This window comes from Alternaria alternata (genome assembly GCF_001642055.1).
Source record: "Alternaria alternata strain SRC1lrK2f unplaced genomic scaffold CC77scaffold_9, whole genome shotgun sequence".
Lineage (NCBI taxonomy): Eukaryota > Fungi > Ascomycota > Dothideomycetes > Pleosporales > Pleosporaceae > Alternaria > Alternaria alternata.
The window spans coordinates 987,164-1,000,311 of NW_017306198.1; the positions used below are offsets into that span (position 1 = coordinate 987,164).

Consider the following 13,148-nt stretch of genomic DNA (forward strand, 5'->3'; position numbering starts at 1 on the left):
TACCTACTCTTCTTTCTGATATCCAATACCACACTTCCTTACAAACCAAATGTATCAACAAAGAAGAATTGCTTTAGCCAGTTGCGCACATCTCAAAATATTATGCGTTGGGGTTCTGCCCGTCTACCGCCTGAAGCTCGCACTCAAGCCCGAGAAAGCGTCAGGCGAGTGCCGTCCACCCATCAAACCCGCAAAGTCCACGCTCTCGTTGCTGACATGCCTAATGCCAGGTGTTTGTGCAGCGGATAGTGCTTGCCCTTGTGGCGCACCAGACATACCACCAAACGGATTTGAGCGCCCGGGTGCTTGCGCAACAGGAGTTGAAGCTTGCACAGCTGTGGGTTGAGCTTGTTGCTGTGGCGCTTGCTGGGTAGTCTGTTGAGGTTGATTGTACAGCGAGAGGATTGAAGCGTTCTTGTCGAAGGGATTAGAGCTTTGTTGTTGATATAGCTGCTGCTGGTTCTGGAAACTTTGTTGCTGAGCTTGGTAGTTTTGAGTTGGATCCTGTGTTTGATAGGTCGATTGTTGGGGTTGCCAAGGATTCGCCGTCTGAGGAGTTGAAGCCTGGCTGTACTGCTGCTGTTGTTGCTGTTGTTGTGACCAAGGATTAGGCATCTGCTGCTGCGAAGAAGCTATCTGTGATTGAGATGACTGCTGCTGCTGCGACCAAGGATTAGGCATTTGCTGCTGTGGTGGAGCCGACTGTGGGTGAGCAGACTGCGGTTGAGACTGCTGTTGCTGCTGGAATGTTGACTGCCCGAATGGATTTGAGCTTGCAAGATTGGTCGGGGTAAACATTTGGCTTTGCGAAGATCTCAAGAAGGGGTTCCCGGGACTTGAGGGGTCGGACATGGATTGGTACTGCGGCTGTTGCGGTGCAAAGAAAGCACTGTATTGTTCAGGTATTTGCGGCATCGGCGGTGGAGTGAAGGATTGGTTGTAGGGGTTCGTTTGAGGGAAGGATGAAGGTTGGGATTCAGCTCCTCCTGTTCGATTCGGGAACAGAGGTTGTGGAGGCTGTGGGTTTGAAATTTGCATACCCTGAAAGGATTGTTCTAGGTTTTGCTGTTGTTGATTCCAAGGGTTTTGCTGATAGCCGTAGTTTTGCTGCGATTGTTGCTGAGGGGCCTGTTGCTGAACATATCTTTGGGAGGATTGTTGCAGGAATGGGTTATAGGAGTTGGACGAGTAGGCCTGCTGTGCTGCCGGCCCCCCATAGGAGGTCTGCTGGGTTTGAAGCGGAGCAAGTTGTGGCTGCTGCTGAGGCTGAGTAGGCGCATCTAGCGCGTCGAAAGGGTTCGTAGACGATGTCGTAGCAGGTGCGCTGTTCAGATTATCGAATGAAATGCCATTGGACATCGGTTGCGAAGCTGGTGTCGGAGTGCTTCCTCTCGACCTGCCAGGGTCCTGTTCGCCCAACCTGATTAAAGCCTCGACTGCCCTGTCCAAGTTACCATTCAGTCCCTTCAGTACCGTAGAATTGCGCTTGTCGTCCGGGAAGCCCATGTCCCGAAGCTGCGCCAGCTTGGAATCCATGCCATCGCCCGAAGTATGTATGTTGGAACCGAAGACCCTGGAAGGCTTGTTGATGCGTGGAGGTGATTGGTCTTGTTGACTGAAGCCACTTAGACCTGGGGACAGTGGAGGCGTCAGATTCCGCGGTGATGTCGCCGCCTTTCGTAGCCCAAAGCCAAAGCGACCAGTCGGCTTGGGTGGTAAGGGCGGTGGTCGGTCCTCAGAACTCGTACTGCCCGTGTTCTGTCGCGTGCCCGGCCGCGAAGCGTCCAAGTATATTCTCTGCTCGTATTTTGCCCGTATGTATCTCTCCATAGCACTGTCTACCTCGTCGATGTCGATGGGTATGGAGGGCTTGACGTTGCGCGGATTGTATGTCTTATTCGATTCGAGGTTACCAATGCGCTTCATATTCTAACCAGGCATTAGCATCCGGACTTGAGCCGCAGAAGTCTGACGGTTCTTACGTCTACTTGCGCATTGTCCCACTTATCCATACTCAGAGACTTGACCTTGGAGATGTGCGTCCCCAGCTTGCGATGCAGGGCTGCGCATCGCATGCACAGAAAGATGCCGAGCTACAGCAAACGTCAGTATTGTGTTGGCGGTCGACGGACAATAGGGTTTAAGAGGTATATAGCTTCGCGTTGTTGTATGGGGAGACTTACACTCCAGCTCGCCCATCCTGTGTGATGTGGTTAGCATTGGGCCTCCCGGACAGCATGCGCCTGCACAACTTACCTGGATTCCGCGCACCGCAGTCGGCACAAGTTCCGTTGCCTGGAACTGTCTTGATGAGTTCCTGTAACGTACGCTCATTACGCGCTTGCTGGCGCTTGTTCAGGGCCGACGCCATCTTGTCTGGAAGGAGGAAGCGGTTCGGGCGGAGGTCGAAGATCGGGGCGCGGCAGAACGTGCACGAGAGCAATACGCGGGGGGAAAGGGGGCTTGAGAGACGGCAAGAGGGCGCGTATGTAAGATTACCCAAGAAAGAATAATTCCATAGCAAAGCAAAACATGAGCACAGAAAGGGGACTTGGTACGGCCCTTAGTTGACACACGCGATGACGAGTAATGCATCCGTTCCACATTCACACACATGGCAACCCGCAGAAGCTCCAGAACCCTGCGTTTTTGGGCTATATACGGCACCATGCCCCTGTCTGAGCTTCGAACATTCCACCCGAAAGTCCATCGTCGTCCTGCCAGCCTATCGAGATGGGACAGCTTACGACAGCGCATGAGCAGCAGGCGCGCTCAGTGGCGCGACTCAGAGACGCTGCCGATCTGGTTTTCGAAGGGCCGAAGCCATCTTCTTTCGTTGCCGGTCGGTCGGCCAGCCGGTCGTAAGGCACATAACGGCTGGGTGGTGTTGCAGTCGTCGTCGTCGGCGTCGTCGCTGCTTCACAGTCCGAGAAAACAACTCGTCTCACAAGTTCAGGTCCAAGCTAGCAATGTTTTTCTTGGAACACAGCGAAAAAAGCTAGTATGTATGGTCACGCAGGTGGCTTCAAGCAACATAGAAATCGAAGCAAAAAGCCTAAAAGTGCCAGGTATTACTCTAGTGACGCAAATATGACAACTATAGAGATGATGAGCTCAGTATAGCCGTTGATTAATCGTCCATTTTTATGATTGTGTGTAAGGAAGAGAAAGCGTGCCCGAGCTGCGACGAGAATTTCAGGTGCGCGGTGCCAAGCGCTGCTGACAAAGAGGGGTCCGAGCGTGATAATTTTCATCAAAACCCAAGCTCCAGCTCGCTCTGCTGCTCACCAACAACCTCGCGATGTACAGGTTGCGGCACGTGCTCCTACGCAGAACGATCAATGTTTGTCGTTCTTCGAGTCGTCGCACATGTACATGTTGTATGCTACTACCCCACTATTGCCTGCTCCCGGGTTCAGCTCTCTATGGCCTGGAAGCAACTTTTCTCTCTGTGGGAGACTGAAATTGGTTTTTAGCAGAGCCGTGTCTTCTCCACCCTACCCATGAACATCTCGTGGATGTGTAGGACTATAATTGGACATACATCTTTCTCCAGCTTACAAGCCGGTGTGTACTGCTGTCGTGTCGATCCGAGTCCCCGTGTGTCCACAGCACGTTGCCTATGGTTCGTACAGGTGCCAGTGCAGTATGTTGAGGCCATGAGAGGTAGTAGCTCGAGCTCAAGGCATCATCACAGAAACAAGGATGCAGAACGAGAGATCAAGCCAGCTACCTCACTTCGGTCAATGCATTCAATAATACATAAGCACGTTGCTGCGCTTGCAGCTCAAGTGTCAGGGACACCCCAGCTCATAGATGCGCCTTCGAAACCTCATCATCTCGGAATCGCTTTGGCCAAATACCTTGCTTTCCTGGCGACAGTATACCATTAGGATCAACAGCGTCTTTGATCGTCTCAACAAATCTTCGATACGCATGGTCATTGAAATCGTACAGCGAAGCGACCCGATCTGAATCAAAATTAGTGGCTGTAGACAGGCAGTCATGCCCCGAGAAAACCAATGCTTACCCATGGTGTTCACATGGCTACGATACTTGCTGTATCCTCTTTTCTTTCCCGCCTCAAACAAGTTGTCAAAGATGTTCTGTACGGCTTTCCGATGCGTCGCGTTTGTCTTGTCAAAGGTAAACATGTTGACGAAGATGACTATATACATACATTAACGTCAGTATGTGTCGTCATCTACCATTTGAAAGTAAGGACTTACCGTGTCGCTCGTGCATGAAGAAGTCGCAGAACAAATCAAAGTTGTCAGCTTCGCAGATCTTCTTCGCCGTCTTGACCCAGCTCAGGATCTCCTTGCCTTTGGAAGGAATGATGGGACTGTAGTCGTAATGCGCGCCGATACCGCCCCCAGACTTGGGTAGGCGGAACTTCACCATGGGAAGCGACCAGAGAGTCGGTATACCAACGAAGAAGCCACCATCCATTTCGGGAACGGATGCAGGATCCAACGTCTCTCCATCCGGCGCAGAGAATATCTTACCCATCAACCGACCTTTCGGCGCCTTCTTCTCGATGATCTTCTTCAACTGATCGAAATGCGCTTGCACAACATCTCTCGCGCCATATAAACCAAACTTGGCGTTCCAGTAGCCCAGGTCGAACTGCTTCTGCAGCTCTTTCACTCTCCAGTCTGGTATTGAAGTATTATGCGGCCAAAAGTCTTCTCGTGGACCCATCATGCCTAGCCACTCCGTTACGTTCGATACGTAGACTGTGTTTGGAAGCAGGCCGTCACGTCGCAGTGGCCCAAATACGTCGACAATCGTCTCCACGTCGTCGAAGTCAGGCATGTCAAATGAGCAGGACATGAAGGCTTGGGGTGCGGGTGTAAGCCAGATGCCGAGTTTAGTTACGATACCAAGGTTGGACTGTAGGAACAAGCCCTCGATGCTAGGTCCAAATGTGAACTTTGAGAGATGCGCAGATGGTGAGTTGGAAACGGCGAATTGTCCTGTTCGTACGAGTTCACCATTCGCCAGCATAGCTTCGACCCCACAAATATGCTGATGATGTGTTGCTGTGGGCGTGAAGCCTGTACCTCGATCAAGCGTGTTCCCGACAACGGAACCCCATCCCAAGGATGGTACCGAAGGCCAAACATTGAGCTTGTTCTTAACGCAGTAATCGTAGAGTTCGGTAAAGGTAACCCCAGGTTCGACGACAGCGTAAGCATATTCAGCGCTTACTTCGATGATTTTGTCCATGCGATGAAGATCGAGAGCTATAGAGCCAGTCACGCGGGGAGCTGGTCCACCATATCTATCCGATTGTCAGACGATCGACTGAGATGTGTGAAGGAGTCTGCTAACCCAAGGTTTTTGCCTCTTGAAAATGTCCACACTGGTATGGCGAATTCATTCGAGATCTTCAGCACTTCTCTCAATTCCTCTACATTCTTGGGTCGGACGGCTGCGCTGGGCATTCTACGCGTCCCCTCCGCCTCATGCAACTCATACGGGTCGATATACTCTGTCAAGGCATCACCTTGGTATACCTGCGCATCGCCAACAATACTTTTATATCTCTTGATCGCTGTATCGAATGCGTCTCTGTCAATACCAGGCGGTAGTACCGACTTTAGCGGAACGGTTACAGAGTCCTTGAACAGGTTGTAATGTGTTGATTGGTACTCCGGATTGATGTAAGCTGGTAATGGTGTCATTGTAAACGATGTCAGATGTGTGTTGCGAGAAGGCGAGACGTATCTCTATGACAAGCCGTTAATATATTCTGCAGGAACAGACCTCTTCGGTTCGGTGAATACATGGGTGCCGACGCTAGTTACATGTGTGAAGGCGTCTTTCCCCACATTGCGGAGAAGGACCCCACATCTACACTTCTCCAACGTTTCGGCCCTAATCCTGCCGCTACTCCTCTCAATAGCACTCTGAAGCCTTGAAGACCGGTACGTGTTCTACGATGTGTGTAATGAGAGTAATATAGGGAATGATAACGAGTGCGTTCGCACAGTCCGTGCCTTGCGCATACAGAGTGCTACATGCACGTATTGGTTGCAATAGTGAAAGTCTTCGGGTTTTACTTGTCTGATTTTCAGGATAGTCGTGGTAGACAATTTGTGGAATGGTTCATGGACAGGTTCGTTGCAGACTGGAGGAAGACCGGCCGGGTTAACGCACCAACCGACCAGCGATCCGCCACCTGCATGGTACAATCGATCAACAATGCTCAACGTTCGTAATGCTGCTGGCAGTCGATAGGATTCGATGAAGGACCACTCGTACCATTCTGGGCACTATAATGCTATACTTTCGGGACACGACATAGGTGGCACTGCCTGATTTTCACCACGTCAATCCTGTCTTCCTTTCCCACGTCGTCACGACAGGCGTGGCCTTTAGCTCTGGAAACTTGTCTCTATGTGAGAAGGCTAAGCGGCGAAGGACGCGTTCGAGTAAAGCACGTCGTGTCATCTCTGGAAGTCTGGTTCTGTTGCAAAGACTATCAATCTGCAAGCAGTCGATGTTGGCGGCTCCAACTGATGCCTAGTTCCACGTCAGTGCCGCTCTGCTTACCGACTCAGAAAGAAACACCCACTTCACAAATACTTCGCGTCTGGAGAGCTTGTAAGATGCTCTCCCACATCTCAGATCCACTCAGTCTGGCCACAGAGGACCAGGAGCCGAAGAGTATGTTAAGGACAGCTGGAACAGACTATATGGTTGAGTTAGTTTCTATAGCTAGTGAAGCTTATAGGAAACCATACTGGAACAGAGTGAGCGAAAACGAAGGGCATAGCCTTCAGTTCAGGGAAGGCACTCGGCTCCGCGATGACCCACGGAATGAGTGCCGATTCGATATCCTTCTTGATTCTCATGAAGCCATAGTGTTGTCCAGGTTTGGGGAAGGCATGAGCGATGGCATTTTCGAGCTCGGACGTTGTGCGAGTCTTGTTCATGCCTCCTAAACCACTCACAACGATACGCTGCGGTGGGTTAGCTGTAATTACGACAATTGGATGGCGGCAATCTACCTCTGCTGAAATGCGATGTTTGAGATTACTCATGATCGTTTGCGTGATTCTGGTGGAATCGTTCATACATTCGGTTGCGGTCAGGCTGTCCGATCCCCATAGCAGGCTCAGTACTGGCATACCGAAGGTCTAAGAATACTTAGCACTAGAATTGGACTGATGTGGCACTGACGTACACTGTCAATGTTCCCACTGCTCTGTAGATCCTGAACTCTCTGCCTTTCTGCTACCTCTACTCTGGGGAGTGGCCTGTCGAGCTCACATTCTTCCGTAGACAGATGACGAAAGGCCTTCGTTGCTTCTGCGATGTGGTTGATCTGGGAGTTCTCTCCTACTTTGACTGATCCTTCGGCGGTCTCGCATTTGACGAAAGCCTCCTCATAGTCGTTCTCAACATGGATTGCGCGCCCTCTCAATCTACCAGATTCACCTGGTTTCGTTTTCTTATCGATTCTAGCCTTCATACGCAAGTCGACTGGCGCTGGTGTGGCACGAGAGAGTTGCCGGTCAACGCTCGAAGCAGCAACATCTTGTCGCGTTAGCATCTCACGGTCGCCGCTGAGAAGCTTCTGTAAGCTCTCCACCCACTTCTCAAACTCATCCGGAGGCATAACATCGAGTAAGGACTGCATCTCACACCGAAGCTCTTTCCTTGACGCTTGCGACCCAAGTTTTCGTTTAGCGATAGGCAATGCATGATAGGCAAACAGACTGCTTGTGCGTGGAAAAGCATCAGCCACATCGTCATCCGCGAGCTGTGTCCCATCAACGTTCCACTGCCACTTGGAAGAGATCTTTTTGTCCTTGTTTGTCGAGACGCGCCGTTCAGTCGGAAGTGCTGCTGAATAGAAGTCCATGTTAGCGTTTTTGGGGGTATCATCTTTCACCGGAGTGCGCCTACGCTTTGTCTTCTTAGTTCGTCTCCCGCGCTTTCTCTTTTTCTCAGATGTTGGAGACTCAACATCGGAAACGTTAATGTTGCCCATATCTTCATCCCTACCGACCGCTTCTTGTAGATCCCCAATTTTATTCAACCAATCCGTCGGGTTTTCTGAAGCTTTTGCTTTAAGTTGGAGTAGACTCGCAATCATATGTCCCAGAATATCACCTCCGAGGCCACTCTCATGCAGCCTTGCACTTGCTACTATTGTAGCTTGCACCATCGTTTCGACCTTAGTAACCGTGTCAAGGTGCTCAGCAAGCAGCGATGCTACACGCCGTGTCATCTCAGTATGGAAGATCTCTGTCATCTTTCGTATGTTATCTTCTGGAGCCATCTCTTCTCGCATGTGCTGCTCCAGGATTTGTGACCCAAGCTGATCTAGAATGCCTTCAGGGAAGCAAATCCGGACTAGCCCCTGTACTGCGCTTTTGAACAACTCATTATCAAGGTCTGTTGCAGACGAGATGACCTTGACGCGAAACAACCAGTCTTCTCCGGTGGGCAGGCTGGTCGATCGATCATGGTTCTGGGTCGTATATGTAACCTGGACCGATCCAGCGCGTGACTGGACATCACGCTCGGCGTGTTGGACGCGGTGCGAGGTGCTGGCGGAGGGCACGCGCGCGCGTTTCGTAGCTGTACCGCGAGCTGGAGATTGCGAACTCTGTAAGTCATCAGCTCTATCGCGATGTAGTTGTAGCTGCGTCTTCGCGGCTATCCGTTTGCGACAGGCTGATGCAGTCCCATCGGCACTTACCCGTCGCTTCTTCATTCCACTCGCCATGTTGTCAGCTTTGGAGAGGTTATAAGGTGAAACTGGTGGCAAATGCAGTGTGAACCTATAAATAGTGGGGTGGACTGAACATGTGGCAGTCGCGACTGCGGCGGAGTTGAGGGAAAGAGAGAAGACAAACGCTCGCCAGGGCAACGCGTCTTGTTTCCATCAACCTGCAAGGTCGCAATTTTTTTTTTGTGAAATTCAGAGCGAGATTAAGAAGGCAACACTCGAGATCTCAGATGCGTCGCAAACACAGTCGTAGATTCATCTCGTACCCTTTGTAAGGTGTTCCCTCAATAAGTCTATGCCTCATACGACAATACCGATACCTATGGAGCCTGCAACACGACATCGAATTCAAAAGGTTGACACAGTAGACTGTACTCATCCAGCGTCCTCGGTCCGCAGCTTCCGCTGCCCAGTCCATGATGTTCCGCGTCTAACCTAAGCACAACCTCCTCCCTCTTCTTCTTCCTCAGTTCATGCGGATGATCCGCGGCCGCAACATCCTTCATCCTGTAATGACTGACTTGAAAGTCAAACAGCTTCCTTTGTTCACTCTTCTGGTCCGCAAACTGAGCGAGCAGTCCTGCGCCGCTACCGTTTGTGAGGCTGAGATAACGGGTGTCTGTATGGTTTGATGATTCTTGAGGCACCTCGTAATCGACCCAGAGTTCGTCGACGCTGGATGCTGTGTACTTGCCCACAGGTTGTGAGAGCTTGCTATCGCGGTAGGTCTCGCCGAAGCCGCGGCCAAACCATTCGACTCGTTGGAATTGCTTAGGAAGCTCCATAACGAGACCGATGCGTGGAAGGGTCCGAGGTAGGTTCTCACCCTTTGGTGTACCGACAACATGGACAGACAGAGTATTGTTGGCGCTGAAAGTGTACGTAAGAACGCAGTCGACAGACCAAGAGAGAACTGGAGGTGCGACACGTTGATGCACGGTAACCTTGAGGGTCTCTGAGTCAGACTGTGACCATTCGACCTTGCGAGTCAATGGTTTCGCGTGATGCAGTTGCTTGTCTTTCCAATCCCAACCGTCTTGTGGGATATCGTTGTCGGTAGGTGCGCGGAAGATGTCAATTTCTGGTGCCTTGGAGAGAAGCTCGGTAGAACCTTGTATCCAGGATGTGAGGCTACCATGAAGAGTGTTGAACTCCCAAATGGCTTGATCCGCCGTGATCTTGAGGGTGTTCCTGGATGGTTTCTCAACAGTGATTTGCTTGCCCGATGACTGAGGTCGCTTCAATGGCGTTGCTGGTGTGATGGATATCTGTGCTGTCGCGATCTCGAAACCTGCCTTGAGATATGACGTAGCCTCCTTCAGTTGAAACGAGATGCTGAGCAGGGTCTCCTCTCCTGAACCTTCAATCTTTGGAAGCTGTACATCAAAGGTCTGACCAGGTGAGATACCAGAAGGAACCTCTAGGCTCCCTGATACACTTCCACTTCCAGATGCGGAAGTTGATGTGTACTGGCAGCTCAAGTGATTGAGTGTGATGAAGTCGTACCGGTTAATGAACGTAGCCTTTGAATCGGTCGATTCCAGAAGCTGCACAGGTTCGATAGCTTTTTTGTACTCGATCAAGCCTGCATTGGGGGAATGGTCGGAGTTGACAAGACCGTCCATAACGAATGTTGCATCGTGAACTTCTTCACCAAAATCACCGCCGTAGGCATAGAACTCCTCACCAGTTTGCTTGTCCTTGGTAAGAAGACCGTGATTCGCCCACTCCCATGCGAAACCTCCCTGAAGGGTTGGGTATTTGTAGAAAGCGTCGATGTATTCCTCGATATTACCAGGACCGTTACCCATGGCGTGGATCTAATATAGTCAGTCATAGCACTGGAGTTCGACGGAGTATACCTTACATATTCGCAAAGAACCAATGGCTTCTTCTTGCTCTTGTCTTCACCGAACTTGATAATCTCGTCGATTGGGGGATACATCCTGGAGTACATGTCCATAGTATCCGCGTAGATGTCTGCTTCGTAGTGAATAGGCCGGCTGTCGTCGTACTTTTTGATGTGCTCGTACATGGCCACGAAGTTACGTCCCATGAAAGCTTCATTGCCGAGACTCCATATGATGACAGACGGATGCATCTGATCTCTCTTGATGAGTGCTTCTGCACGGTCCACGTACGCATGCGTCCAGGCTGGGTTGTCGGTTGTCCATTCCGCGGCCTTTGACCTAGTCAGAAGCTGGCGCTCACGGAAAGGAAGGTTGCGCTCTTCTTTTGACAAAGCAGCATCGGCGATACTTTCAAAGCCGTGGCACTCTAAATCAGCTTCGTCAATCACCCAAAAGCCCATCTCGTCTGCAAGATCGTATAGTCGTGGGTCGTTGAGTTGATGGGAGGTGCGGATGGCGTTGATGTTGTGACGCTTCATGATCAGAAGGTCTTCTTTCATGAATTCATATGGCACAGCACGACCAAAAGTGGGGTGGTGTTCGTGACGGTTGACCCCGCGGAAAACGACTCTCTTACCATTGACTTTGATTAAGCCGTCTTTCATCTCAACTTGTCTGAAGCCGATACGCTGGGCGATAACTTGATCACCGGTAGAGACCACGAGGTGGTACAGGTTGGGCGATTCAGCAGTCCACTTTAGAGGGTCCTTTACTTGGATGCTGAGTTCAGTTACGCCATCACTCTTGATGTCTGCATCTGACGAAGCAATTTCTTGCTTCTTCTCATCCAGGAGTTTCGCTGTGAGCTTGCCAGATCCGGTCGCGCTGACCTTGATCTTCAGTTCCGCGTCGGTGTAGGATGAATCCAAGATCGTCTGAGCAAAGACATTTTCGATGCGCGACGCCTTGGGGAAACCCACCAAGAAGACGTCACGAAATCTGTAGTTGTGAGTTTATGATTTGTCTTAAACAGACTTTACTTACATGCCACTCAGCCACCACTGGTCTTGATCTTCAATATAAGTTCCGTCGCAATGTTGATACACTCTGACGGCCAGGGTGTTCTCGGCATTAAGATCAACAACCGAGGTAATATCGAACTCATCTGGGTTTCTGCTGCCCTGAGAATATCCGACTTCCTTTCCGTTTACCCATACATGGAAAGCAGCATCAACGCCCTCAAACCTGAGTCGAAGTTGACCGTCCTGGAGTTGTTTCGGAACCTCAAACTTACGTATGTACGATCCAGTCTCGTTCTCAGTAAAAGGAACGTTTGGAGGATCGACTGGGATGTGATAAATGACGTTCGTATACTGGGGGCCTTTGCCGAATCCCTGTAACTGCCACATGCCTGGTACAGCAATGTCGCTCCATGACGATGTGTCGAACGAAGTCGACTCAAAGCCTTCAGGAGCTTCAAAGGGTGAAAATGAATGCTGGAACTTCCACGTGCCGGAGAGGCTATGTGTCGTAGACTTGTTCACATCGGAACCAAGTGCGTCAGCCTCGGACTTGTAGTTGTGGAAGTATGCGCGTGCAGGCAGCGTATTCTTGTGAAGGATGTCAAGATTGTTCCAGTCCGGAACGCTTGCTGGGTGTTGACCTGAAGCCATGATGGATGAGTTGAAAGTTGATGGTACTCTCACGAACCTCTGCTCTACGTTCTTCTCGTCTGATACAGTCGTTGTAGCCCCACTATATGGCCGTACACAACGCGACTTTGACCCATCAGGAAAGCCATCCGGTCACACATGGTGAAAGCCAAGGGAACCGACCATCTGCCCCTCTGGTGACATGAACTAGAAAACGTGACGGCAATTGACGGCGCGTGTTGCATGTGGAAGCGTGCATCGGGGGTTGGATGGTCCGGGCGCGAGCGGGGGCCCCTGCCAGATCAACAAGGCAGCTTCTGTATTTGGCTGCCTCCTTCTCCACGAATCCATCCCCAGACCCCGCTGCCCAGCCGTACTACACCATATCCACTCTCGCCTGGTTCTTTACGATTCACTGGCAGACCGACCGGCTCATTTCTTGATTCATCTGCATCGTAAAGACTTCACGCGTGGCGCTCTAGAACTGGTATGCTTTGGGAAGCCCGTCCGTTTGCCGAACTGCTTCTGGGCCTGGATCCGCTCTATTAGAAGGGCCTATTACTTGGCTATAGCACCTTCGAGGCATAGCGAGCTTGGAAGGTAAAAATTTCCCAGTCACTCCGCTGTCACTCCGACCCTAAAGCGGTGCTATTACCGCTCATTAAGCATACTTGGCTAACGGCGTGGCGCCCTGAACGCCGCATCACTGCATCCAGAGCAAACCATGCATCGGGTCAGGCAAGCATGGTAGGAGCCTCGGTGCCATGGGGTTGCAAGCGCGAATTGTTTTGCGGAGAAGCCTGTACACTATAAAAAGACCCAGTATTCCGGAATCCTTGAGCATCGTTGCACATTGGCCATCGAGTGGAGAGCAGTTCCATTTTTTCCCTCCACAAC

General features: G+C 51.0%; 5 protein-coding genes across 5 annotated transcripts; 1 reads left to right on the forward strand and 4 right to left on the reverse strand.

Moving 5' to 3' along the window:
* Positions 1-123: 123 nt before the first annotated feature.
* Positions 124-2,371, reverse strand: CC77DRAFT_1008499 (ArfGap-domain-containing protein; the record flags this gene model as incomplete). Its single annotated transcript, XM_018523537.1, has 4 exons — positions 124-1,929; positions 1,983-2,093; positions 2,184-2,200; positions 2,257-2,371. The coding sequence occupies 4 exons, from the start codon at positions 2,369-2,371 to the stop codon at positions 124-126; spliced, it is 2,049 nt and encodes a 682-aa protein (XP_018386757.1).
* Positions 2,229-3,185, forward strand: CC77DRAFT_868861 (hypothetical protein). Its single transcript, XM_018533486.1, has one exon. It carries the CDS (start codon positions 2,615-2,617, stop codon positions 3,092-3,094), a length of 480 nt encoding a protein of 159 aa, XP_018386758.1. The 5' UTR covers positions 2,229-2,614; the 3' UTR covers positions 3,095-3,185.
* Positions 3,186-3,810: 625 nt separating this feature from the next.
* CC77DRAFT_1030930 (FAD-linked oxidase-like protein) lies at positions 3,811-5,690 on the reverse strand (the record flags this gene model as incomplete). Its single annotated transcript, XM_018526621.1, has 4 exons — positions 3,811-3,971; positions 4,031-4,168; positions 4,230-5,287; positions 5,338-5,690. 4 exons carry the CDS (start codon positions 5,688-5,690, stop codon positions 3,811-3,813), a joined length of 1,710 nt encoding a protein of 569 aa, XP_018386759.1.
* A 640-nt stretch (positions 5,691-6,330) lies between these two features.
* On the reverse strand, positions 6,331-8,746 carry CC77DRAFT_1061024 (hypothetical protein; the record flags this gene model as incomplete). Its single annotated transcript, XM_018528382.1, has 6 exons — positions 6,331-6,531; positions 6,584-6,700; positions 6,753-6,971; positions 7,020-7,148; positions 7,196-8,626; positions 8,720-8,746. 6 exons carry the CDS (start codon positions 8,744-8,746, stop codon positions 6,331-6,333), a joined length of 2,124 nt encoding a protein of 707 aa, XP_018386760.1.
* A 249-nt stretch (positions 8,747-8,995) lies between these two features.
* CC77DRAFT_1049889 (hypothetical protein) lies at positions 8,996-12,483 on the reverse strand. The gene is made up of 3 exons (XM_018527593.1): positions 11,644-12,483; positions 10,617-11,598; positions 8,996-10,569 (listed from the first exon to the last, which is right to left on the reverse strand). The coding sequence occupies exons 1-3, from the start codon at positions 12,270-12,272 to the stop codon at positions 9,070-9,072; spliced, it is 3,111 nt and encodes a 1,036-aa protein (XP_018386761.1). The 5' UTR covers positions 12,273-12,483; the 3' UTR covers positions 8,996-9,069.
* Between the last annotated feature and the right edge of the window lie 665 nt (positions 12,484-13,148).

What these genes read in the sequence shown, in the direction of transcription:
- CC77DRAFT_1049889 (XM_018527593.1), bottom strand. Translation starts at nt 12,272, where the DNA reads ATGGCTTCAGGTCAACACCCAGCAAGCGTTCCGGACTGGAACAATCTT. An exon ending in CAGTGGTGGCTGAGTGGCAT is followed by an intron (nt 11,599 to 11,643) that starts GTAAGTAAAGTC and finishes TCACAACTACAG; the next exon opens with ATTTCGTGACGTCTTCTTGG. An exon ending in CATTGGTTCTTTGCGAATAT is followed by an intron (nt 10,570 to 10,616) that starts GTAAGGTATACT and finishes TGACTATATTAG; the next exon opens with ATCCACGCCATGGGTAACGG.
- CC77DRAFT_868861 (XM_018533486.1), top strand. Translation starts at nt 2,615, where the DNA reads ATGGCAACCCGCAGAAGCTCCAGAACCCTGCGTTTTTGGGCTATATAC.